Source organism: Physeter macrocephalus, unplaced genomic scaffold, assembly GCF_002837175.3.
Source record: "Physeter macrocephalus isolate SW-GA unplaced genomic scaffold, ASM283717v5 random_326, whole genome shotgun sequence".
Classification (NCBI taxonomy): Eukaryota; Metazoa; Chordata; class Mammalia; order Artiodactyla; family Physeteridae; genus Physeter; species Physeter macrocephalus.
In genome coordinates, this window is record NW_021145660.1 from 7698 (window position 1) to 30688 (window position 22991).

The 22991-nt window shown below is 55.2% G+C and overlaps 3 protein-coding genes across 10 annotated transcripts; all 3 read left to right on the plus strand.

Annotated features, from left to right (window-relative positions):
• The first annotated feature begins 974 nt into the window (after positions 1–974).
• LOC102986820 (sperm mitochondrial-associated cysteine-rich protein) lies at positions 975–7837 on the plus strand. 5 transcript variants are annotated; one of them, XM_028485333.2, is made up of 6 exons: positions 975–1062; positions 1302–1337; positions 2154–2297; positions 2551–2706; positions 6932–7343; positions 7613–7837. In XM_028485333.2, the coding sequence occupies exons 2-5, from the start codon at positions 1332–1334 to the stop codon at positions 7043–7045; spliced, it is 420 nt and encodes a 139-aa protein (XP_028341134.1). In that variant the 5' UTR covers positions 975–1062; positions 1302–1331; the 3' UTR covers positions 7046–7343; positions 7613–7837. The 5 variants fall into 5 exon arrangements, with proteins under 5 accessions (XP_028341134.1, XP_028341135.1, XP_007107410.1 ...); XM_028485334.2 differs by having other exon boundaries at positions 6932–7293; XM_007107348.4 differs by having other exon boundaries at positions 6932–7323; positions 7613–7827.
• A 42-nt stretch (positions 7838–7879) lies between these two features.
• ALDOA (aldolase, fructose-bisphosphate A) lies at positions 7880–13161 on the plus strand. Of its 3 annotated transcripts, XM_024123635.3 has the most exons (10): positions 7880–7986; positions 9054–9117; positions 10469–10595; positions 10681–10892; positions 11356–11410; positions 11537–11697; positions 12042–12125; positions 12231–12405; positions 12570–12769; positions 12858–13161. In XM_024123635.3, the coding sequence occupies exons 3-10, from the start codon at positions 10484–10486 to the stop codon at positions 12951–12953; spliced, it is 1095 nt and encodes a 364-aa protein (XP_023979403.1). In that variant the 5' UTR covers positions 7880–7986; positions 9054–9117; positions 10469–10483; the 3' UTR covers positions 12954–13161. The 3 variants fall into 3 exon arrangements, with proteins under 3 accessions (XP_023979403.1, XP_007107409.1, XP_028341132.1); XM_007107347.3 differs by lacking the exon at positions 9054–9117 and having other exon boundaries at positions 7882–7986; XM_028485331.1 differs by lacking the exon at positions 7880–7986 and having other exon boundaries at positions 9030–9117.
• Positions 13162–15520: 2359 nt separating this feature from the next.
• PPP4C (protein phosphatase 4 catalytic subunit) lies at positions 15521–22916 on the plus strand. 2 transcript variants are annotated; one of them, XM_007107344.4, is made up of 9 exons: positions 15521–15646; positions 15878–16039; positions 19529–19580; positions 20104–20154; positions 20377–20478; positions 21070–21243; positions 21336–21462; positions 22255–22444; positions 22527–22916. In XM_007107344.4, the coding sequence occupies exons 2-9, from the start codon at positions 15942–15944 to the stop codon at positions 22654–22656; spliced, it is 924 nt and encodes a 307-aa protein (XP_007107406.1). In that variant the 5' UTR covers positions 15521–15646; positions 15878–15941; the 3' UTR covers positions 22657–22916. The 2 variants fall into 2 exon arrangements, with proteins under 2 accessions (XP_007107406.1, XP_007107407.1); XM_007107345.4 differs by lacking the exons at positions 15521–15646; positions 15878–16039; positions 19529–19580 and adding an exon at positions 19607–19785.
• Positions 22917–22991: the final 75 nt, after the last annotated feature.

Below are 22991 nucleotides of genomic sequence, written 5' to 3' on the forward strand. Positions count from 1 at the left end.
CCGTGGGGGGGGTGGGGATGGTGGTGTGCTGAATTGGGAGATTGGGATTGACATGTATACACTGATGTGTATAAAATTGATGACTGATAAGGACCTGCTGTATAAAAAAATAAAATAAAATTCAAAAATTCAAAAAAAAAAAAAAAAAAAGAATGCACCTGCCAATGCAGGGAACACGGGTTCAAGTCCTGGTCCGGGAAGAACCCACATGCCGCGGAGCAACGAAGCCCGTGCACCACAACTACTGAAGCCTGCGTTCCTAGAGCCCGTGCTCCGCAACAAGAGAAGCGACAGCAATGAGAAGCCCGCGCACCGCAACGAAGAGAGTAACCCCCGCTCACTGCAACCAGAGGAAACCCACGCGCAGTATGGAAGACCCAATGCAGCCAAAAATAAATAAATTAAATAAATAAATTTATTTTTAAAAAAAGAAAAGAAAAGGCACAAGATCTGACGTGGGTGGGAGGAAATCACTTTGATAATGATGTGAAGGTTGAAGAGACCAGATGATGGCTCTTAAATTTCGGCACTGTCAATAAAAATGAGTGGGGGGGGTCAGGTTGAAAAATTACTGAGGATAATTCTATACAATTAAGAAGTGGCTCTGAGTTTTACAATATCCCTGGGAGGCAGGCGTTTCCCCGTTTTACAGAGGGGAAAATGGACTCAGTGAGGCGCAGTGACTTGGCCGAAGTCACACAGCCAGTTGGCGGTGTAGCCCGGGGGTTCAGTCTTGCTTTTGCAGTGCCGCAGGACCCAGCACACGATGAGGATCCGAGCCAGGCGGGTAGCGGCAGGAACTCCCGCCGTTTCTACTCGGTAACTGCCGGAAAGCCCAGCGGACAGCGACTGAAAAGAAGAGCGGGCGTCCACAGACTGGAAAAGGGAAGCGAGGCGCGTAGAAGGAGTTTTGGGTCTGAGCGGCCGCCGTAGTAGCGGCGCTCTGATCCCCATGACAACAGCGAGAAGCAGCGGGAGGCTTCTGGGCGGTGCAGTAGCTGCGGCCGATTGGAGCAAACAAGGCTCGGAATCCGTGAACTGCCCGCGGCCCCGAGGGCGCAGGTGATGGGAATAGGTCGATGGAGGGAGCCCGGGGTTTGTGGACAACGGTAGGGTGTGGCCAGGGTCGGGCTGGGGCCTTCGAAGGAGGCGCTGCCCCGAAGCCCCATCCTCGCTGTCCGGACCAGGGACCGTCGTTGGGCCTCAGTTTCCCCAAACGGGAAATGGGAGGAGGAGAATGGGCATCCCAGCCCAATGGCCCTTCTCAGTGTCTGAGGCCCAGGACTTTCTCTCTTCTGCAGCTCCTGGACTGACCGGCGCTGTCCTGCCCAATGGACGTGAGTCCTACCCCTCTCTGGAGCGGCCCCCTCAGCGCCCTCCACTCACCCTGACTTTGCCTGCCTTGGAGCCTGGACTGGAGAGGGGCCTCTTTACTCAACATAGACCCTTCCAGCTCAGGACAAGAGCTGTGAGACAGAAAGAGAGTTGCAGGGACGGCCTTCCCATGGAAGGGCACATCCCACTCTGGCAAGATGAGTAGCTAGCCAAGCAACAGAGAAGAAAAGGCATCCCAGGCAGAAGGAACAGCATGGTCAGAGACGTGGGTGTGAGAGAGAGGCCAGGGCATTTGGGGAACTGCTAGGACTTCAGTATGGCTGGAGTGTAATGGGGGAGAGGGAGAGGTAGGCAGGGCTAGATTGAGGCCTTTGTCACTGAGATAAGAAGTTTGGGCTGAGTCGGTGGGAGCCATTGATGGACCGCAAGGGAGGGAGGGATACGCAGGACAGCTGGTGTGGAAAGGGGCACAACTGCAGGTTGCAAGACAGTGGCCAGTACTGTGGGCTGAGGGATGGTAAAGTAGTGCAGTGGAAGCAGAGACAGTAGATCTGTTTGGAGAGGCATTCTGCAAGGAAAAGCAATAAATCTTGGAAAAGTCTAGAATGCCCAACAGGTCCCCGATGGTGCTGAAATGGGGATGACAAGAGAAAAGGCAGGTTTGGGGACAAGACAGTGTAGTCCTATTCACTCTCTCCCCACCACATGGTGGCTGTTGCTCCCCTTTTCCCAGCCACCTCCCGTGTCCCTCCTGGTATTTCTGTGTCCCTGCAGCCCCTCCACATCTCCTCATCACCCCTTCCTCCTGTGCTGTCCAGGCCTCCTCTAGCCCGTGGAATCCACCCCCGGCTCCCGTCAGCAGCCCCTCCCTGCTGCTCCCCATCCCTGCCATTGTCGTCCTCGCTGTGGGCATCTATTTGTTGCTGCTGGGCCTAGTGCTGCTGAGTAGGCACTGCCTGCTGGTGAGGGGCCTGGTGGGGGCCGAAGGGGGGGCCCGGGGGAGGAGGAACCTGGTCACTTTTTCCCCTCATTCGTAGGCCCTTACCCTGAGACACCTTTGCCATTTAGTCCCCGCATCTGTCCCTTTCGTGGGACCAGGAGATCCTCTTCTCATCCTCAGCTGAACTTTCTCCTGCCTCTCTCCCCAAAACTGAGTCTTGGCTGTCCCTCCCTACCTGCCACCTGGCCCAGATCTTGAGCCCCGCCTTCTCGTAGGCCCAGGGCTGCTGCACAGACTGCAGCTCCCCCTGCAGGAAGCAAGGCGCCTCCAGGCCCCAAGACTGTTGCTGGACCTGCGCAGAAGCCTGTGACTGCCCTCTGCCCAGCCCAGCCCACTGCCTGGATGCCTGCTGCCCCCAGCCCGCCGGATCTGTGAGTTCTCGTCCTGGCCCCTGGCCCCTGAGTCCTGATCTTGGTACTCTCTGTGCATTCATTTTTTGGTTCCACAAAATTTGTTACTGAGTACCTATTCTAGGCCAGGCACAGTTCCGGGTACTGGGTCAGGTGGAGACAGCCAAAAACAACATATCAGATATTTTCTGGTAATGAAAGCTACTTGGAGAAAGGAAAATAGGGCAGCAGCTGGAGAAAGGTAATGTGTGTAACATGTAGGGCACATTTCTACTTCTGAAAATGGTAGTTAAAAGAAAAGACAGCCCCTCACAGAGCTCCTTCTGTTTGCAGAGTAAATACGATGTTCTAGATACTGTGCTACTTTATTAACAACCCCGAGAGCTGGATATTTTTAAAAACCTATCTATATGTATTTTTTTTAATTACAAAGTGTGCATGTAGAAATACATAGAAAGTACAAGTCACTTTATAAACTAGCTCTCTAACCAAGGCTGCTACATTTGGTGTATGTCCCTCATATACTAATACACATACAGTACTATCACTGTTGTATTTTACTATTGGTAAAAATGTAGTCATACCACATATACCACACAGACTATTTCCTCACATCTGCCACTTGCCCTTTTTAACATGACATCACACCTTGGCTATCTATCCATGTTTTTATCCTCCTTTTGAAGGGGAATAAATTGGTTCAGGGAAATTTAGTCACTTTTCCAGCATTCCACAGTAGAGTCTTGCATAGCAAATTGCTCCATCATGTGTTGAAACAGAGCCCTCAGGGAGAAGCCTGGCTCACAGAGGACAGGACATTTTTGCATTTGTGGCTTTAAAGATGTTAAGTGTAATTGACCACCTTCCTAGGCTCTGATTATTTTGGGCTCAGAGATGTAGACAGCAAAGCTCCTGCCCTTGAAGTGGGGACCTTCCCTAGGGAGGGAAGAGTGAGGGGAAAAGACCAAGCAAATTCATAACTCGGGCAGACTGCAGTTGCAAATCCCTGCAAGATGTTTTGAGTTTCAAAATAAATTATGGGGCAAAGAGTTCTCCTCTTAGCCCGGAGACGGGGCCCAGGGCTGGGGCTAGGGGGACAAAGGGGAAAAAGGAGAAGACCCCTGGGTCCTCAAACCTCCTATTCTATAAGAAATGCTCAATTGCACAATGATTTCTGGCCCCCTGTCCTGGGGACACCACTCCCTTCGCCTTCTGTCCGCGGGCCGGGAAGAGTCAGAGGCCTCTCTTCCTCCTTGAAAGTGAGGTGCGCTGTCAGGAGGGACTGGCTCCTCCCACTGCCCGCTGCAGGGCCTCCAAGCTGGAGACCTCAAGTCCTGATCCTACCTGGCTTCTGCCAGAGCCAGGAAGGATTCTAGAATGAGGAATGGTCATTCTGTCCTTGAGCTATCTTTCCACAAAGCACAGTAAGGCCTCTGTGTTCTTCAGTTTCCTTGTAATAACAGTAGCCACCACAAATATTCCAAAGCTCTTGGCTCCTTCACGGCTGTAGAAACTGAGGCTTACAGAGGCCTAAAGCCTGGGTGGAGACACAAAGCCAGGTTTCTCTTTCTCTCAGGGAGAAACCTGCCTATGTTACTTCTTTCACAGGTATGTCGTGAGGGCCTAATTCATTCATTCATTTATTTATTCACTTAGGGAAGATTTATGGAGTCACTGTTGAGGCACTGTGCTGAGCCTTGGGGGCACAGTGGAAACAAGGTAGACACGGCCATGGGGCTCACATTCCTGCCAAGGACAGAGAGGAATAAGTAGGCAATGTGAGAAACTGCCTCACATTCTGAATCGAGGGTGAGAAATGATGCAATCCAGGGCAGTGGTTGGTTCTGAACCCCTAGTGTGATCAGAAGCTGGAACGAGGCTTAAATGGAAAGCCAGGCATGCAGGCCCCATGCCCAGTAGATCTGGAATGGGATCGGAATTTGCGAATCTTTAACAAGTTCTTACACGACTGACACATACCACCAGGGTTAAGAGCTATTGCTGAGGGAAAAGCGCTGTGACAGAAGAGCTCCCTTTTGCCGAGAGCTCCCGCCCTACCAGGCACCGTGCTTCGTGCCTTCCACTGATTCCCCACAGTGACCCTGTGAAGTAGGTGTTACATTTAAAATATATTTCAGAGATGAGGAAACTGAGGCACAAATCATGAATTAGCCACACCTGGGCCTGAACTAGATTCAAACCCTGAGCTCCAAACAGTAACGATGGCTGGCCTTCTCAACCTCACAGTGAAAGAAATCAGAGTGAAAAACTACAGGCCTAGAGAAACACGGGGGTTAACAGTCATGTGGAGCCCTTGTTTAATGTACTTAAAAAGCAGATTCCTTCCGGAAGCCACAAGGCTGCCTTTGAGAGTCGAGGTATCCATTAGCTAGTTATTAACGACTAGAGCCAAACCCTTCCAGGGGGCAGAGCCAAGAAATGCTTTTAATACCCTCTTCTCTGAAGCGAGAGCAGTGGGACCTCTCTCAGCCCCCAATTCTGCGCACAGAATGACGGTGCAGTCCTCCAATAACCCACAGAGTTGACTTCAGCCCAGACTGGGACTCCCCAGAGACACCCCAAACCACACCCCCATCAAACACAAGGAAGCCACCTCGCTCTCTCCCCTCCACCATGATATACTTCTACCTCTTTCTAGAGAGACAATTCTTTTAGCAGGAGCAGATGCCCTCCCCTCACCGGAGCCCCTGGTGATATCTGATCTCACCAGTCATCGGACACCGCACCCCGAAACCTCAGCTCTTCTAAAGGTCATTCCCCTATTCCTGGCTTGGCCCGGTGTCTGATTGAGCTGTGCAACTGTGACTGTCACTAACTCTGCCGCAGGCCTCAAGGAGCTAACCTTGTCACGCATCCTGGGTGGGTCCTATTCCAGCCAGTTGGCCTGACTCCAGTCCCTGCCTGCAGCGGTGACAGATCATCCGTGTCCCAGGGCAGAAGGGGAGTGGGTCGGAGTGGACCGGTTCTCCCTTCCTAAGGACTTGCTGTTCCTATTCCCCAAGAGGCAGACCTTCTGTCTCCCCTGGGAGCTGAGAAGCCCTCTTCTTTCTCCTCTGCCTAAAGAGGGAAAAATGATATGCTTTGACTGATTCATTCATTCAACATTCATCTCTATCTCAGACACCTGCTGAGCCTGAGTCCCCTGGTAGCTCAGTGGAGACAGGAGATGAACTGTCCCTGCCTTAGCAGACCCTGAAAGAAGCTGCTATTCATGCCCCTGGGAAGCAGTTGGTCAAGGGGGATCTCAGGACTGGAAGCAGGCAGGCCCAGACCCATCCCAGCCCCATTCCTTCGTTGTATTCCTTTGCACGATCACTCCCCTCTCTGAACCTCCGTTTCCTCTTTGTAAAGAGGCCCTCTATTCAAGGTTCTGATAAATAAAAGAGATGTAACGGGCTTCCCTGGTGGCACAGTGGTTGAGCGTCCGCCTGCCGATGCAGGGGATACGGGTTCGTGCCCCGGTCCGGGAAGATCCCACATGCCGCAGAGCGGCTGGGCCCGTGAGCCATGGCCGCTGAGCCTGCGCGTCCGGAGCCTGTGCTCCGCAACGGGAGAGGCCACAGCAGTGAGAGGCCCGCGGACCGCAAAAAAAAAAAAAAAAAAAAAAAAAAAAATATGTAACTCCTTTTAAACATTAAAAAATTAAATCTGCAAATTACCATTTTTAAGGAAAACTAGATTTTAAAAATCATTCATGAACATAGTCCGTGCCTGGCACAGAGTAGGTGCTCAGAAATAGAGGATGAATGAGATGCAGCTTGGTCTCAGGCCAAGGAAGAAATCCACAAAACCAACAAGTTGTTTTCATCATAGACAGTGTGTGTGTGCTTTCCCAGTCTAATGACTTTCAATTGCGTGATATAGGAGAACCACCTCTGAGCTGAACATTGTGACCTAAGCCTGGGTCCAGGGCCAGTTGACCTCTGGTCCTCAGTCTCCTCATCCATAAGATGGGAAGAAAGAAGGGACCCCCACCCCCACCCCACCGAATGATTTCTTCCAGCTCCTGAACCCAGTTGTTAGGAACATTACCCTCTTGCTGATTTCTCAACAGCACAAAGAATTGATTTGTTCCCAAGAATGGTGGATGGTACCCTCTGATCCACTGGGCAAATGGGACTTTCCGGGCCACTCTGTTCCCTTCTCCCCTGAGAAGGAAACAGCTTCAGGCTCTGGTCCCCCTTCCTCCTGCCCAACTCCCTCACTCCGTTCTCCTCTCCCTCAGGATTGGGCCCCTCACTGCCCTCGCTGCTGCCCGCTCTGTGACTGTGCCTGTGCGTGCCAGCTTCCTGACTGCCAGAGCCTCAACTGTCTCTGCTTTGAGATCAAGCTCCGATGACAAGACCCAGGGTCCCTGCCCTTTGGGGAGTGGCCATCTCCCAGGGCCCACATGCCCTGTTCCCTGAGGGGCCTCAGGACACCTTTCTCCAGGCTATTGGAACCACAAATGGCCTACCCAGCTCACCAGCCTGGGAACCAGCAGTGGAGAGCCTGGCTCCCTGCAGAGTGGGACTCAAGGAGCCCTCCGCCAGCTGGATGGCAGCCCCTTTGGAGGGCCAGAAGAGAGAGTGGCTGGTGCTCTGGCAGGTGCCCCTGCCCTCCTGTCCCCCTCCCCAAGTAAATGATCATATTTGAAGGTGAGGGTGGGGGACACTGCTCACCACAGTGAGCATTATGGGACAAACTTGGGCCTTGAGTATCAGGGTGTAGGGGTACCCCAGGCACACCCTGTCCATGGACTCTTGGTTATTCTGAGGTGAGTGTAGTGCCTGCATCTGCCCTCCCTCTAAAGAAACGGGCTCCAGAGAATCACAGCAGCCAGCGAGAGGCCCGGAGTCAGGGGAGCAGAGGAGGAGGCAGGGAAGACCATGGATCTGAGTCCCCTACCCTCCTTCCCTCCCCACAGATCCCTGTCCAAAGATTACTCCTGACAACCTTTTGAGGGCCTCAGTCTGGATTTCCAAGGAAGAAATCTCCTCTGAAGTACCGGTGAGTGGGCAGGGGACCCTCCCTCCACCCTCAAAGAGGCAGGCCCACAGCTTCCTCCCCATCCTTCAGTTTAGGCCCCCAGCTGGCATGAATGTCAGGAGCTTCAGGTTTCCCTAAATATAGATCCCCTGCCAGGGGATCTGTGGCGAGGAAAGGGCAAGGGTCACCGGAGAAGGTCGGGGACATTGGCTGGGGGTAGGGCAGGAGCTGCCTTATAACCCAGCCCGGGTGTGGCCTGACTCACTCGCTGCTGACCAGGCTCTGCCCGCTCCTTCGGCCTCCTCCTTGCAGGTGGGCGCCAGCAGGACGGCGCGGGGGTGGGGCTGGGCTGAAGGCGTCGGGATTAAGAGGGGAGTCCTGGCGGGTAGGATGGGGAAGCTAGAAAAATATCTGGGAGGCTGACAGCTGGGGGACGGATTTTATTTTGGAGAAGGAAGTCAGTGCCAGGGAGAAGTTTCGCAGGGACTCTGGCCCCGCATCCCCAGACTTGCTTGGGCAGAGCGGTGGCCGGCGGGTTTCCGCTGGGTCTGGCTTTCGGGAGGTGGCCCGGGCGGCGGGCGCATACGCTCTCCCGGTCCCGGGAGCCAGACCCGCCGGAATGGGGCGCAGATGCGGCGGAGGCACTCTCTCCGCGGGACACCCGGAACCGCTGCCGCCTCGCCTCCGCCCCTTGCCAGCCCCTGCCGTCTCCTCGCGCTCCCCGTGCGTGCCCTCGCCGCCCTCTCTTCCGCCGGGGCTCGCAGTCGCTTGACCTCTGGATTCGGTTACAACGCGACGCACGCTGCCTCAGCGCAGCCGGAAGCTGGGGCTGCCCCCGGGCCGCTGGACTGGGCCCGTGGCGGGGGAAGCTGAGCCTCAGTCTTCTCGGGCTCTGCCACCCGCTTTTCCCCGAACCGACCCCACCCCATCCCCATCTCTGCCGGTGCCCCAAATCGGCTGAGTCACAGCGCCCCAAAGCACGCCAAGCAGGGGGGGTGGGGGGAGGAGAAGGGAGAGGGAGGGGAGGGCCCCCGCGACCCGCGGGATGTGGCCCGAGTCACGTCCGAGGGGGACGGGGTGGGGGAAGGGATCGTGTTCTCGCCGCACAGTCCTCGCGCAAGCGCCGCCTCCGGGCTTCGCCTTTCGCGGGGCGGACTCTCGCACAGTCCCTCGCCTGCAATTGGACGCCGGGGCGCCTCCGGCCCTCTGCAAAGGGAAAAACCCCGCGGAGGGTGGAGCGGTGCCTTTATAAGGCGCGGCACCACCTCCTGCCCGCCCGCCCCCGCGTGCCCCCCTCGGGAGCTGAGTAGGCTGCGTTCCCCTTGGAACGCGCCGCAGAACCAGAGTCCCGGTGCCGACTGCCGCGTTCGCTCTCTCAGTCCACTCGCCAGACCACGGCCCTCCACCGCTGCACCCCGCCAATCCGCCCCTCTCCTGTGCCAGGTGAGCGCCCCTCGCCACGTGCGAAGGTCAGGGAGAGGGTCGTGGAGAAGGATCCGGGGTGTGGTGGCGGGTCGGGCGTCCGCGCAGAGCCCCCCACCCGGGCCCAGCATCTCCCCTCTCCACCACCACCCACACCTGTGCTCCTAGCCCAGACTCCCCAACTCTTCCATGTTGAGCTCCCGCGGTTTGCTGCGCAGTCCAAGGGCCGCTCCGCGCTGAGTCACAGGCAGGGAGGAAGGAAGCAGGGCGAGATAAAGTACCATTTCCCCCTCCCCTTTTCTTGTTGGGACTCTTGGTGCAAGTATTACGGCCCCTTTGCCTCTGCAGGGATCCTAGGAGGCCTCGAGGGGTGGGGGCCAGGTCTTATACTGCCTCAGGGTTCCCGAAAGCGTGTGGTTGGTCCCTGTCCTGGGAGACGGGTGCCCCCGCCGAGGAGGGGAAACCCCCTCGGCAGCTTCTGATGCCGCATGAACACTCCCTATTTTTCCTTATCGGGTGACCTTGATTCTGAGCCTGGAACAGCTGCAGCCGCAGAGCAGACATGAGCATTTTTCAGGGGAGGGGGTGGGCACTTGCCTCTCCTCCACGTTCTCTCACCCTGTATGAGCAGTGAGAACGACAAACCTCACCCCTTTCCTCCACCTCGGGCTAGGCTTCCTCTGCGGCCCTTTTCTGGGCTTCTGATGACCCTCCTGCCTTTTTCCTAACACCCTTTTTCTAATAACCTCCCCCAACCGTGGGGGGAGAAGCCTGACCTTGGGGTGTCCTTGAGGCCATGGAGCCTGAGCCAGCCCTGGGATCTCGAGTGGACTGCAAGGAACACTCCCGTAACAGTCAGAAGATCTGGGTTCTACTCTCACATCTGGCTCTAGGGTTGCTGTGTGGCTTGAAACACAGACCTCTTCCCTTCTCTGGCTCCTTTCAGAGGAGGAGGTTGGGCCTTCTGCCTTCTGCACAACCTCTAATTCTAAAATACTCTGGTTCGGTTTTGCTTCCAGGCAAGGTGACCCCATGGCAGAGCGCAAGCCAGGAGGGTCGGGCTTCCACGTGACTTGCCTGTCCGTGGCTCTGGCCTATTCCCTTTACCCCAGATGGGCCAGTATACAGCCCCACCCTCAGGTGGGCAACACCCAGCAACAAACAGAGTTAGGAAAGGTACAGGAGGCAGGCCTAGTAAAGGGAAGTCGGGTGTAGGGGAGAGCTGGGGGCAGGAAGTGCCCCGAGACCTGCCAGTTGTGGGGCAGGAGAGGTAGGGAACCTTTGCCCTGACCTCCAGGCAAGGGGCCTTGCTCATTGGGAGACCACGGGAAGACCCTGCTAACTAGCCCTCCCTGGTCTGTCTACTACCCAGGAACCGACAGGCACCATGCCCCACCAATACCCAGCACTCACCCCGGAGCAGAAGAAGGAGCTCTCTGACATTGCTCACCGGATCGTGGCTCCGGGCAAGGGCATCCTGGCTGCAGATGAGTCCACCGGTGCGGGCAGGACACAGTGGGAGGAGGGCCCCAGGTTGGGGGTGATAGGCTGATCCCCTTATTCCCATGTGATGCTTCCCTCCAGGGAGCATTGCCAAGCGACTGCAGTCCATTGGCACCGAGAACACCGAGGAGAACCGGCGCTTCTACCGCCAACTGCTGCTGACTGCCGACGACCGCGTGAATCCCTGCATTGGGGGAGTCATCCTCTTTCATGAGACGCTCTACCAGAAGACAGATGATGGGCGTCCCTTCCCCCAAGTTATCAAAGCCAAGGGCGGTGTTGTGGGCATCAAGGTGAGGGGGCTAGGCCTCAGGGTGTGAGATGTAAGATGGATCTGGGGGAAAGAAATCGAGAGTAGCAGACTGGGGGATGAACTTCGGGTCGGGAGCCTGGAGACTTGGGTGGAGTCTGCCCCAGATCACCTCCAAATCGTGTGTAAAAAAGCTGGAAACATATGGGACCTGCTCGGCATTTTTAATCCTTGCAATTGTGAGAGGCAGGTGTTACGCTTATTATACAATTGAAAAACCACACGCTCAAGGCCATGAAGTGTTTTGCTTATAGGGTTAGTAAGTGGTAGGAGCCCCAGCTCTGGGTGTGTGTCCTGCTCTATAGGATCAGATAACGTGACTACATGAAACATTTGCAAACCAGGAAAGATACTTGAGAGATGAAGTAAAGCCGGGACAGGGCGGGGCTCCAGAGGAGAAAAGGGCACTAGAGATCACTTCCCTGTCCTGTGTTGTTGCCCAACAGGTAGACAAGGGTGTGGTACCCCTGGCAGGAACAAACGGCGAGACAACCACCCAAGGTGAGAACCGTTTAGCTCCCGGCCCTACCCACCAGCCCACCCAGCTCGGTACCCCTCTTGGTGCCCAGGGTGTGTGGGAGCCACGTGCCCCCTCCTCTGCCATGCTTTGATTCCTCCCCTCTACAGGGCTGGATGGGCTGTCGGAGCGCTGTGCCCAGTACAAGAAGGATGGAGCTGACTTTGCCAAGTGGCGTTGTGTGCTGAAGATAGGGGAACACACCCCGTCCACCCTCGCCATCAAGGAAAACGCCAACGTCCTGGCCCGTTACGCCAGCATCTGCCAGCAGGTGGGCCTGTAGGTCCCCAAGAGGCCACTTCCCACCTCCTTCCATTCCAGCATGTCAGCTAGCCTGCCACCCATCTGCCAGGCTACCTACCTTCCCCGAGGCAACTGCTCCGGATCCTCCCCAAGCACCAGGCTTGGGCCCGTGGAGGGCTCTGCAAGCAGAAGAGCAGACTAGGGGTTGTGCAGGTGGATCTGGGGAGATGGCTGATCTGCAATCTGCCAAGGGCTGTGAAGCCAGGGGTCTCTGTCGTCATGGAGATAAGATCTTGGTCAGTGGCTGTGGAGAGCCGTAGGTGGGGCTCTGGGTTAGGAGGCCTCACGGCTGCCCTGTCCCTCACCCCACAGAATGGCATTGTGCCCATCGTGGAGCCCGAGATCCTCCCTGATGGGGACCATGACTTGAAACGCTGTCAGTATGTAACCGAGAAGGTAGGTTGCCTGCCTAGAGAGCTGGGCTGGGGGCCCTGGGGCTGACCCCCGTCCCCCTCTCTGCTCCACCCCACCCCACCCAACTTTGGTCCCGCCCTGCTGTAGGTGCTGGCTGCTGTCTACAAGGCTCTGAGTGACCACCACGTCTACCTGGAGGGCACCTTGCTGAAGCCCAATATGGTAACCCCAGGCCACGCCTGCACCCATAAATATTCTCACGAGGAGATTGCCATGGCAACTGTCACAGCGCTGCGTCGCACAGTGCCCCCCGCTGTCCCTGGTGAGACCCACACCCTCATCTTGACCTCTGGGAGGTAGACGAACTGTACCCATAAACCTTGTGCCCATGTGCTCTAATTTCCAGGTCAGCTTCTAGGGCCTCCTACCAGTCCCCCGGGTCCCTGACTACAACCCCTCCCCCCATTTCACCCCCTTCGTCTACAGGGATCACCTTCCTATCTGGAGGCCAGAGTGAGGAGGAGGCATCTATCAACCTTAGCGCCATCAACAAATGCCACCTGCTGAAGCCGTGGGCCCTGACCTTCTCTTATGGCCGAGCCCTGCAGGCCTCTGCCCTGAAGGCCTGGGGTGGAAAGAAAGAGAACCTGAAGGCTGCCCAGGAAGAATACGTCAAGCGAGCCCTGGTAAGGATGGGGCAGGAGGTGGGCAGGGTGCTGGGGCGGATGGGATCTGAGAAGGAACCTTCTCACTCTGGCTCCTCTCCCCTTTTAGGCCAACAGCCTTGCCTGCCAAGGAAAGTACACCCCAAGTAGTAAGGCGGGGGCTGCAGCCAGTGAGTCCCTCTTCATCTCTAACCATGCCTACTAAGCGGAGGTGTTCTAAGGCTGCCCCCTCAACACTCCAGGCCCTGCCCCCTCCCACCCTCACTCTTGAAGAGAGGGGGCCTCAACCGGGGCTCCAGGCTGCTCTTTCCCGTCATTCTTGCCTCCCTCGTGACATTGATGCCTGGTGTTGTCTGTGTACGCTAACTCCACCATTTCCAGCCTACTGCCAATAAACAACTATTTAAGGGGGAGTCTGTTGTCCATGTGTGTGGTGTCTAGGGCAGGGGAGGGCTGGGGGAGGTGGCAGAGCCCAGAGAAGAAAGCGCCCTTGCATTATGTTCTTCCTTCTTGAGCAGAAAAATAGGTGAAGGAGATGGACTAGTTTAATACTTTGTTTAATACTTGCCCAGGGCTTCAAGAGAAGAGCTTGTGAATTTTCTTCCAACCACCAAGTGCTCTGTTCCTTCTACCAGCAGCATCTGCTAAGGCTTACAGTGGGGGAGCGCATGTGTAACTGCTGGTCTTAGGAGGCTGCAGCCTCAGCCTCAGTTTTAGGCCCAGAACTCACAGGTGTAGAAGGCCCCTGTCAGAACAGCCACTGACAGAAACTAGGATTTCCTGAATCTGTAAACCGTACAACATGATAAGTATTCTACAGGAGTAGGTACTGTTATTCCCAATTTGTCCTTAAGGCGATCTTGCCTCACTGTTTCTTGGTTGAAACAAGATTATTAATGCATGTCTTCTTAATCTGCACTGTTGAGCTTGTTTGCTTTCCCATCTTAAAAGGAGATGGGATTAGAATTGACTTCTTAGACTCTGGGCTGTGGAACCCCTTGAAGAACCTGGAATCCTCTCTGACATCCACTTCAACAACACAGACACACACACAGAACTGTGGAGCTCAGGTTCCGGGTTAAGAACTGAACCTCTGTGGCTTCTGCATTCCATGAAGCCAGAATGAGGGCCCTGCACTTCCCCTATACCGTGCTTTGAACCCTTCTCCGTTCACCCAGGCTGGGGTGTAATAGTAACTATATCAGATCTTTTTGGGTATTAAAGACCTTAGTCATAGCCAACGACATAGTCCTGCCACTTCCCAAATTTCATGATGTGGACCATTTCCTGTCTGAGCTCTCCTCTAGAGGGGAAAAAAAAAAATCTTCACCTTTCTGATCTCTGGACCTACTGAATCCCTGTAGTTATCTGCATAGAAACTTAGTACCTTCTAGGAATTTAAGAACTTAGGCCTTTATCATTCTCTGCACATTTGCATCTGCTGCCTACATCCAAAACAGAACTGGTGTCTAGTGCCCCTTCAAACTGTGGCCTCACTTCTGTGGCTAGCCTCACTCAGCTCTCTGTGAAACAAAGTCTGAAGTAAAGCAGCTAGAAATTGAGGGTCCATAGAAGATAGCAAAAAGGACATTCCAAAAGGGCTCTGACACCAAGAAGTTTGTTTAAAGACCAGTCACTTCCTCTGTGTGCAGCAAGAGACTAGGGAAGCAGAGAACTTCAAATGTCAGTTTGGGATGTTTTATAAAGTTTCTAATGACAAAGCGCCAGAAAGAGTAAGTGACATTAGAAGAAACTAGAACTGAGGACACAGCTTTCCTGGGTTCAGATTTCAGCTTTGGGGACTTCCCTGGTGGTGCAGTGGTTAAGAATCCGCCTGCCAATGCAGGGGACACGGGTTTGAGCCCTGGTCCGGGAAGATCTCACATGCCATGGAGCAACTAAGTCCGTGCGCCACAACTGCTGAGCCTGCGTGCACCCTAGAGCCCGTGAGCCACAACTACTGAAGCCGGCGTGCTGTGCTCCACAAGAGAAGCCAGCGCAATGAGAAGCCCGCGCACGGCAATGAAGAGTAGCCCCTGCTCGCCGCAACCAGAGAAAGCCTGCGGGCAGCAACGAAGACCCAACGCAGCCAAACAAAACAAAAACTTCAACTTCGATTCAAACCCAAAGTTCTTAGCTATGCAACCATGAACAAGTTACTTAACCTTTTTTAGCCAGTTTCCTCCTCTAAAAAATGAGTAAAACTGCAGACAATAAGTAGCTGAGGGGTTTCAAAGGGACCATTCTGGAATCGGGGAGGTCATGTTAACTGAGGTATAGACTTGGTGTGGGGAAGGTGGACTCTTTTCCACTTCTAATTTCGGAGGTCCTCCATAGCAGAGATTTCTCTGGGGCCCTGGAAAGAGATCCGGACTGGAATTCCTTCACAATTGAACGAATACTTCTGTATGCCAACTGTTCCAGGCCTCGTTCAAAGTAAGCACTGGGGCTGCAAGTGTAAACAGGGCAAAGTTCCATCCCTCAGGGATTGTAAAGGGGGAGGCCTGCTAAAACAGGTAAACAGAAACGTGTAACTTAAAGTTACAGGGTGGAGCCCCGGCTCAGCGCCAGTTTCCCTCACTGAGATGGCGGGACTGGACTGAGGTCCCCAACATCCCTCACAGCGCCAATCGGCTTAGCCCACAATCACTTCCGTCCGCTTGTGGCCGACATCCGGTTCCTTGGGCTCATTTCCACTCTCAGGCTTGAGGGGGTGGGGTAAGGGCGCGGCGTGGGAGGGGGAGCGTGTGTATGACGCCACGTCCGGCGCGCGGCGGAACTAGTCTTCCTCTGCTTCCGCGGCGGGGCCGGAAGTAGAAGTGGTGGTGGCGGCGGCCCAAAGCGGAGGGGAGGAGGAAGACAGGGACCCTGGGAACCGGAGCCGGAGTCGCAGCGGCGGTAATAGTCTGAGACCCCTCTAGGCCACCGTCCCCAGCGCGGGCCCGCTGGGCTCAACGGGAGTTAGCGGGGGTGCTGCCCGGCCTGTGGGACGCTGGGGGCCCGGGAGCCGGTGTGAGGGGAGGCGGGAGTGGGGAGGCCGGGCCAGCTCCAGAATCGAGTTGCCCACGACCCCGACCCGGCGCCCCCTAGGGACACTCTGATCCGCGGGCTTGTCTTCGCCTTTCCCAGGAGACCCCTGTGCGGTGCGGAGGGGGCGGCGGCCCCGGCTCTGACCCGCGCCGGGGGGTGGGCCATGGCGGAGATCAGCGACCTGGACCGGCAGATCGAGCAGCTGCGGCGCTGCGAGCTCATCAAGGAGAGCGAAGTCAAGGCCCTGTGCGCTAAGGCTAGGTGAGCCCTGTGGCTCCGGGGAAGAGAGGCTTGGGGTTCCGGCTTGGGGCAAACCCAGCTGAGAACTTTGGGCCTGGCTCATCCTGGAAGCTTTCCTGGAGAGGAGCGGAATAGGGCCTCTTCCCTCGAGGAGCAGCCGGCCTGTTGGGGGAAGACAGACCTGGATGAAGACACTTGAAGTATTAGATGATGTGTTTTCAGTGGAGTTAGGTACAGAAAGTACTTAGGAAGCTCAGGGAAACAACCCTATCTGTCTGGGGGGAACAGAGAACGTTTCTTGGAGGAACTTTGGGATACACCTCGAAGAATAAGATGATAAAAGGGAGTGTCAGCAAGAACAGGAGTTCAAGGCAGAAAAGCTAAAGACTCTGTGGTTTACAGTGTTCTTTTAATTCCAATAACAACCCTAAAAGGTGGAGGGAATGGATCCCGTCTTACAGGTGAGGACTCTCATATTCAACGATTAAGGGATGGATCGTGAATCCAGTTCTCCATGGCCTGTCCCTTTTCAGGCCATAATGCAAGAAAGTGGAGTTGGATCACTCTCATATTCATTGTGGGAGCCTAGGAAATAGTAGCCAATAAGCCAGAGTAGAATTAAGCAAGGTGTGGAGGGAGGCCCAACTCAGTTCCGTGGGAAGTAGGGTGATGTAGTGATTAAGAATCAGGTTTTGGAATACGATGGCACTAGGTTGGAATCAGCTCTGCCACCTTCCTCGCTGTGTTGGTGATGCTGAGGTCTCTGAGACTCCGTTTCTTCATGTGGGGATAATAGTACTTCATAAGATGGTTGGTGCTTGGGATGTGCTCAGCATAGGCTTTGGTAAAATGTAAGTGCCGGACAAACGTTGGGTGTTACTGAAATTATTTTGTAGGAAGAGGGCAATGCTGATATGGACAGAAGTTATTGGAGAAGGATTGTAAGAGAAGGTGGCCTTCAAAGATGAAAATAATTTGGAGAGCTGATGGGAGCAGGCCCAGGGAGGAAGGGCATTCCTAGCAGGATGAGAATAGGAGTGGAGCCCTGAGATGTGTGGGCAGCGGTGAGGAGACCAGTTACCTGCCTCCTGAGGAACTTTCCGTGGCTCCCACCATGCTGGAGAATTGTGGGGAAAGTGCCAGCAGAATTACCCCACATTGATGGAACAACAGACCCACTGTCAGCCTGGCCTTGTACTTGCAAAGAACTTATATCCATTTCCTTCCCGCAGCCATCCTGTGAGGTGGAATTATTAGCCCCATTTTACAGAACAGGAAGCTGTGACTCCTTGAAGCCTAGTGATTTGACCAAGGCCACCCAGAGAGAAAGTGACCGTCGGGCTCTTTGCTTGGCTTTGCCCCACACAAACCTGTAACAGCCAGACAGGTCCTGCATGGATTTGGTGAACAGGCAGGGCCTGCTTTTAAATGCTCATCTGTGGCTCTTCATGTATTCAGTCTTCATTGCTCTTTGCAGCCCTGTGGAATAGGCAGGGCATGGGGTGAGTATTTCACAAAGAGGACACTGAGCCTCAGAGAAGATAATGTCTTGCCCCTGCTCTCACAGCTGATCGGAGGGGAGCCTGGTTTTGGATCCAGGTCTTTGACCATATTCCACGCTCACTGACAGCCAGGCAGACAGACATTTAGACTCAGTGAGAGGCAGCAGGGGGCTACTGCGGGGTGGAAGGGTCCTGCCCAGCTCCTAAGATGGAGCTTGGAGGTACTAGGCTCAGGCCTGAGGTGGCCATTGTTATCCCAGGCCCAATCTGGAGGAGGACCAACTCTAGCACCTGGCCGTGGCCTCCTGAGGACCCACCAGGGGCCCAGGCTGAGGCTGGTCGCGTCAAGAGCTTTTGCTTGCTCAGAGGGTACGGAGGCTCAAAACCTTGGAACTACAGAGGCCTGGGAGCTGAATTTGCTCTTGTGAAAAACATCAGCACATTAGAACGGCCGAAGGTTTTGAATCGGGTGGTCTTCAGTATGAAGTATAGCTTTGTCACCTATAAACAGTGTGACCCTGGTCAAGTCACTCTACATCTCCAAGTCTTTGAAATCCTTACGGAGCCTGCATGAGATTCTTCATATCCAGGGGCAGGGTCTGGTGCTTTGGTCAGCAGTGTTCGTTGTGGACGTGAAGGTGAGCAGGTGTGAGCCCTGAGAGGGCTGGTGATGTGCTGCAGGTGACAGCTGGGGCCTGGTTCCCACGCTGTGCTAAGGCCTTGCTGGGCACTGAGGTAGGTTGCGACCCAGAGTCTGTGGAAGGGGCTGGTATAAAGTCTCAGGAAATTGGGCCCCCGAGGTTCCAATTCAGCCACTCTCCAGCTTTGTGACCTCGATTCTGCCCCTTTGTTTTGTAAAGCGTCAGTTTCTTTGTCAGATGAGGATGGAAAGAACCTCCCAAATCAGTTGGAAAGGTCATTATAAGCAGTCATGTGGCGGATGTTTGGCACAAGATGCAGTACAGGTGGGAGAGCCTGGCTGCTGTTTGGCCCCTTGGGCCACCGCCAGCGCCTCCTACCATTCCTGGAAACCGAGGCACACCTCCCTGGAGCCACCTTAGTCGTACAGAGCGCCCTAAGCCCAGGGAACTCCTGGTCTTGTGGGAGGGGACTGGCAGAGAGAGAGGGCTGAGCAAGTGCCTCCCACGTCAGACTAGCTTGGTAAGGGCCACACTCTGGAGCAGGCTGCCTTGGTTCAGTTTCTGCCTGTGTGACCGGCCGCTTTCTTCATCTGAGCCATAGGAATCAGCACAGTGCCTGCCTTCGAGGGTGGTGGTTTGATTGCCTGCGTCATCCATGCAGAGCTCTTACTACCGTCCTGGCACGTGGTGTGAACTGAAGTGTTCACGGCTGCTGTGATCATCAAGGCCAAAATCTAGAAACACGGCACTACTTAGGATTAGGCGTCTGTAATGGACAAAGCAATTTCTTGTCAAGCTCACTCAGGTAGAAGTAGACTGCACTGCAAGGAGAAAGGGAGGACAAAGTCCTCACTTCCTCTAAATAAGTAATAGAAAAGCGTCAACAGCGTATCACTTTGAAGGTGCCTCCGACGGCCGGCCTGCCCGGGGCACCACTCCTATGACTTGGGACAGTCCGGGAGGAGGCCCCTGTGGTAGGGAGAGAGGGGCTGTAAGAGCTCGGCCAAGGGCACGGTCTCTGAGCAGAGGGCTCTGTGGAGAGGAGGAGGAGGACATCTGTTTTCTGGGAGTAAGCGCTGGCTATGTGAAAGGGAGCAGCATGGAGGGTCAAGGCCCGGAAAGTCCCAGACTCCTCGCAAAGGGTGAGCAAGAGCTTGGGCTTTGGCCTGTTGGCAGCAGGGAGCCACGCACAGAAGGGTCTCGAGCAGTGGGGCTGTGGTCAGGCTATCCTGGGGAAATTGCACACCTCCGACCTGCCCCCTAGAGGTTCAAGGACAGCCTCATATCCTCCCCTTCCCCGCAGAAAAGGTCAAGAATAGGGTTGGGCTGGCTCCGCTTTGGTGACCCTGGTCTTCTCCTGTCTCCAGAGAGATCTTGGTGGAGGAGAGCAACGTGCAGAGGGTGGACTCGCCGGTCACAGTGAGTACCCGCTGTCCCTCCACAGCCTGGCTTGGTCTTCTAGGCACGTGGTCATTCCCGTTAATCTTGTGGGCTCCGAGGTCTACCCCTCATCCCTGAGAGCCCCATCTTCAAGGGAGCTTTGCTAGAAGAATTGGCTGTTATGGGCAGGGTCTTTGGAGTCATTGGAGGGATGCTCTTGACCAGGGCAGAAGAACTCAGTTCGGTGAGTGATGACTCCACGTGTTCCTGTGTGTTATCAGTGACTTTATTCTGGGTGCCTGGTGGGGAGTAGGGAGAGGAGGGGGCCAGGGCCTCTGCAGGTCTAGCTGGAAAGAATCGGCTCCAGCTCTTGCGTCCAGAATAGTTGGCACTCAGTGTGGGGTGGGGGGATTGGGGTGGGAGAGTAGATTTTTGGCCCTGAGAAGCAGAGGCTTAGCCGAGAGAGATAAGGATCTTCTCAAGCAGTGGGTGTTTTGAAGGACAGCCCCTGGTAGCAGAGGCTTTCGGAGTGTTGAGTTCCGACCTGCTTTCTCGCTTCCAGGTATGCGGTGACATCCATGGACAATTCTATGACCTCAAGGAGCTGTTCAGAGTGAGTGTGGGGAAACAATGGGAAAGGTGACCTGGGGGTGACTGGAAGACCCCTTTAACTGAGAGTGGAAACTTTTGAGTTTGGTGAGTGGAGTGGAGACCAGAGGCCCCTAGTCAGGTGGGCCCTTTGTGAAAGAAGGGCCTCAACTTGACTGGAAATGGGCCACCACAGTGGGTCGGGGACAGTTTAGGGCCAAGCAGAACCTTCTTCCTCCCTTCCCAGGTGGGAGGCGATGTCCCTGAGACTAACTACCTCTTCATGGGGGACTTTGTGGATCGTGGTTTCTACAGCGTTGAAACGTTCCTCCTGCTGCTGGCACTTAAGGTGGGACCCCCTGACTTCTGGACCCCAGACCTGGGCCACCGCGGGCCTGACCTGTCTGCATCCTTTCCGCCCTCGTCTCCTGCTCCATCCACCCCCACCTCTTGAGCTGTGCTGCTGCTGACGGACAGATTCTGCTTGGGTTGTCAGAGAAGCTTTCCTTGACTTGGGGACACATCTGACTGGGCCCCTGGCGGAGGGGGTCAGAGGGATGGCATTGTAGGGGAGGAAATAGAGGCTCATCCAGTTCAGAACGTGGCAAGGAGCTGAGTTCAGCTGGGTACATTATCCATTGGGGGGAGAGAGGCTGTAAGGGACCAGATGACAAAGTGCTCTAAGTGTCTCGCTAAGGGCTCGGTCTGTACCTGGTGGATGAAGGAGGGGCCATTAGGTTTGTAGTTGATGTGAGGGGGGCAGGAGGTGGGAGAGGATTCAGCTCTGCATCCTCTGGAGGAGGGACTGGGAGTGTGTGAGGTGGATGTAACACAGTTCAGGCAGTAGTGATGAGGATGGAGTGGGGCTGGCAGATGTGAGGACATCTAGGAGCACCAGACAGAGCCTCGACCCCAGGCCTGGCCTGGTGCCTACCTCCAGGTTCGCTATCCGGACCGCATCACCCTGATCCGGGGCAACCACGAAAGCCGTCAGATCACCCAGGTCTACGGCTTTTATGACGAGTGTCTGCGCAAGTACGGCTCCGTGACCGTGTGGCGCTACTGCACTGAGATCTTTGACTACCTCAGCCTGTCGGCCATCATCGATGGCAAGGTAGGCCCGCCACACAGCTCCCGGGGATGGGAGAGATGGAAGAGGCGCTGGGCCTCAGTCTCCCTTCCCACCTGTCTCGCTCTCCCCTTTAGATCTTCTGTGTGCACGGGGGCCTTTCCCCCTCCATCCAGACACTGGACCAGATCCGGACAATTGACCGAAAGCAAGAGGTGCCTCATGATGGGCCCATGTGTGACCTGCTCTGGTCCGACCCCGAAGGTGAGGGCAGGAGCTCTACTCTTAGTTTAGTGAGTGACTGAGGGGGTCCTGTGGTTAAAGCAGGTGCCTTGAAGGGACAGCCCGAGCCGGTGAGTTTGGGACAGCAGAGCGGGGCTGGTCCTCACCGGCGTCCGTGCTTGACTGCCAACTGGCTGGCACCCTTGATGAGGAGGAGAACATGGGGAGCTGGGTGCTTTGAGCTGGGGGATTGGTGGGGATGTATGTCACTGCTCGGGGGCTTGCTGAGGACAAGCTCATCGGCTCCCTGAATGTGAAGGGGCTTCTGCAGAGGTCAGACTCCCAGAATGGTGGCCCCCCGAGGACCCCTCATTTTGTGGGCCTCCTCAGCTATTATGGAGCAGAGCCGAGATGAAAGCCAAGCCTCCTGATCCCCGTCTAGGGCTCTTGTGCTGTAACAGCAGCCTCCGCTCCCTCTCTGCCCTGTTCCTACCTCCCCGCCGGCTGGGCAGCCCAGGGTCACAGGTGCTGTCCTGGCGTGGTTACTGTCAGCACCTCCTTTCGCTCTTGTGTGTACCTGTTTGGACAGTAAATACATGGTCACCCTGATGGTGAGGTGGCTCAACTATCAGGAAATTCTTTCTTCTTTGGAGCTTATCTGCTTCAGCATTTGCTGTCCTGCCCCCAGGCTCCCTCAGAATGCCTTCGGGCCCTGTGCTCTTGCTGCACAGGCCTAACTGGGGGAGGGGCAGGGTACTCTCCTGCAAAGGGCCGAGGATAACCACTGATGCCCGGAAGACATCCCCTCGGCATCCCTACCCTCATCTGCCTCAGACACAACAGGCTGGGGCGTGAGCCCCCGTGGGGCTGGCTACCTATTTGGCAGTGACGTGGTGGCCCAGTTCAATGCAGCCAATGACATTGACATGATCTGCCGTGCCCACCAACTGGTGATGGAAGGTTACAAGTGGCACTTCAACGAGACCGTACTCACTGTGTGGTCGGCACCCAACTACTGCTACCGGTGAGCTGCCTGGGCTGGGAGGTCGAGGTGGGGATCTAGGCTGACCCGCTCCTTTAACACGTTGCTGCCCTCCGACTTCCAGCTGTGGGAATGTGGCAGCCATCTTGGAGCTGGATGAGCATCTCCAGAAAGATTTCATCATCTTTGAGGCCGCTCCCCAAGAGACACGGGGCATCCCCTCCAAAAAGCCCGTGGCTGACTACTTCCTGTGACCCCTTTGGCCCCTGCCCTCTCCGGCCCCTGGACCACTGTGACTCTGCCCTCTTCAGACGAAGGCTGGGGGGCTCTCCCCGGCTATGCTGTCCCCCCAAAAGAGGGCACTTCGTGGGTGAGGACTTTTCTGGAGAGGCTTGGAGCCTTGGCTCCATGCTCCTCCTCCCCGGTCTCCCCACTTGAACCATGAAGTTTCCAATAATTTTGTTTTTCTTTTTTTTCCTTTTTTTGGTTTGTTTTTAGATAAAAATTTTGAGAAGAAAAAAAAAAAAAAGAAAAAAAATCTAATAAAAGAAGAAAAATGGTGTTTGGGTTTGTGTCAGAATTGATTGGG

Bases quoted from the DNA above. Each gene is read 5' to 3' on its own strand.
- LOC102986820 (XM_028485333.2), top strand. The intron at 2,298-2,550 runs GTGAGGGGCCTG...GCCTTCTCGTAG, and splicing joins TGAGTAGGCACTGCCTGCTG to GCCCAGGGCTGCTGCACAGA. The intron at 2,707-6,931 runs GTGAGTTCTCGT...CCTCTCCCTCAG, and splicing joins GCCCCCAGCCCGCCGGATCT to GATTGGGCCCCTCACTGCCC.
- ALDOA (XM_024123635.3), top strand. From the start codon at position 10,484: ATGCCCCACCAATACCCAGCACTCACCCCGGAGCAGAAGAAGGAGCTC. The intron at 10,596-10,680 runs GTGCGGGCAGGA...GCTTCCCTCCAG, and splicing joins GGCTGCAGATGAGTCCACCG to GGAGCATTGCCAAGCGACTG. The intron at 12,406-12,569 runs GTGAGACCCACA...CTTCGTCTACAG, and splicing joins AGTGCCCCCCGCTGTCCCTG to GGATCACCTTCCTATCTGGA.
- PPP4C (XM_007107344.4), top strand. From the start codon at position 15,942: ATGGCGGAGATCAGCGACCTGGACCGGCAGATCGAGCAGCTGCGGCGC. The intron at 16,040-19,528 runs GTGAGCCCTGTG...TCCTGTCTCCAG, and splicing joins GCCCTGTGCGCTAAGGCTAG to AGAGATCTTGGTGGAGGAGA. The intron at 19,581-20,103 runs GTGAGTACCCGC...TCTCGCTTCCAG, and splicing joins GGGTGGACTCGCCGGTCACA to GTATGCGGTGACATCCATGG.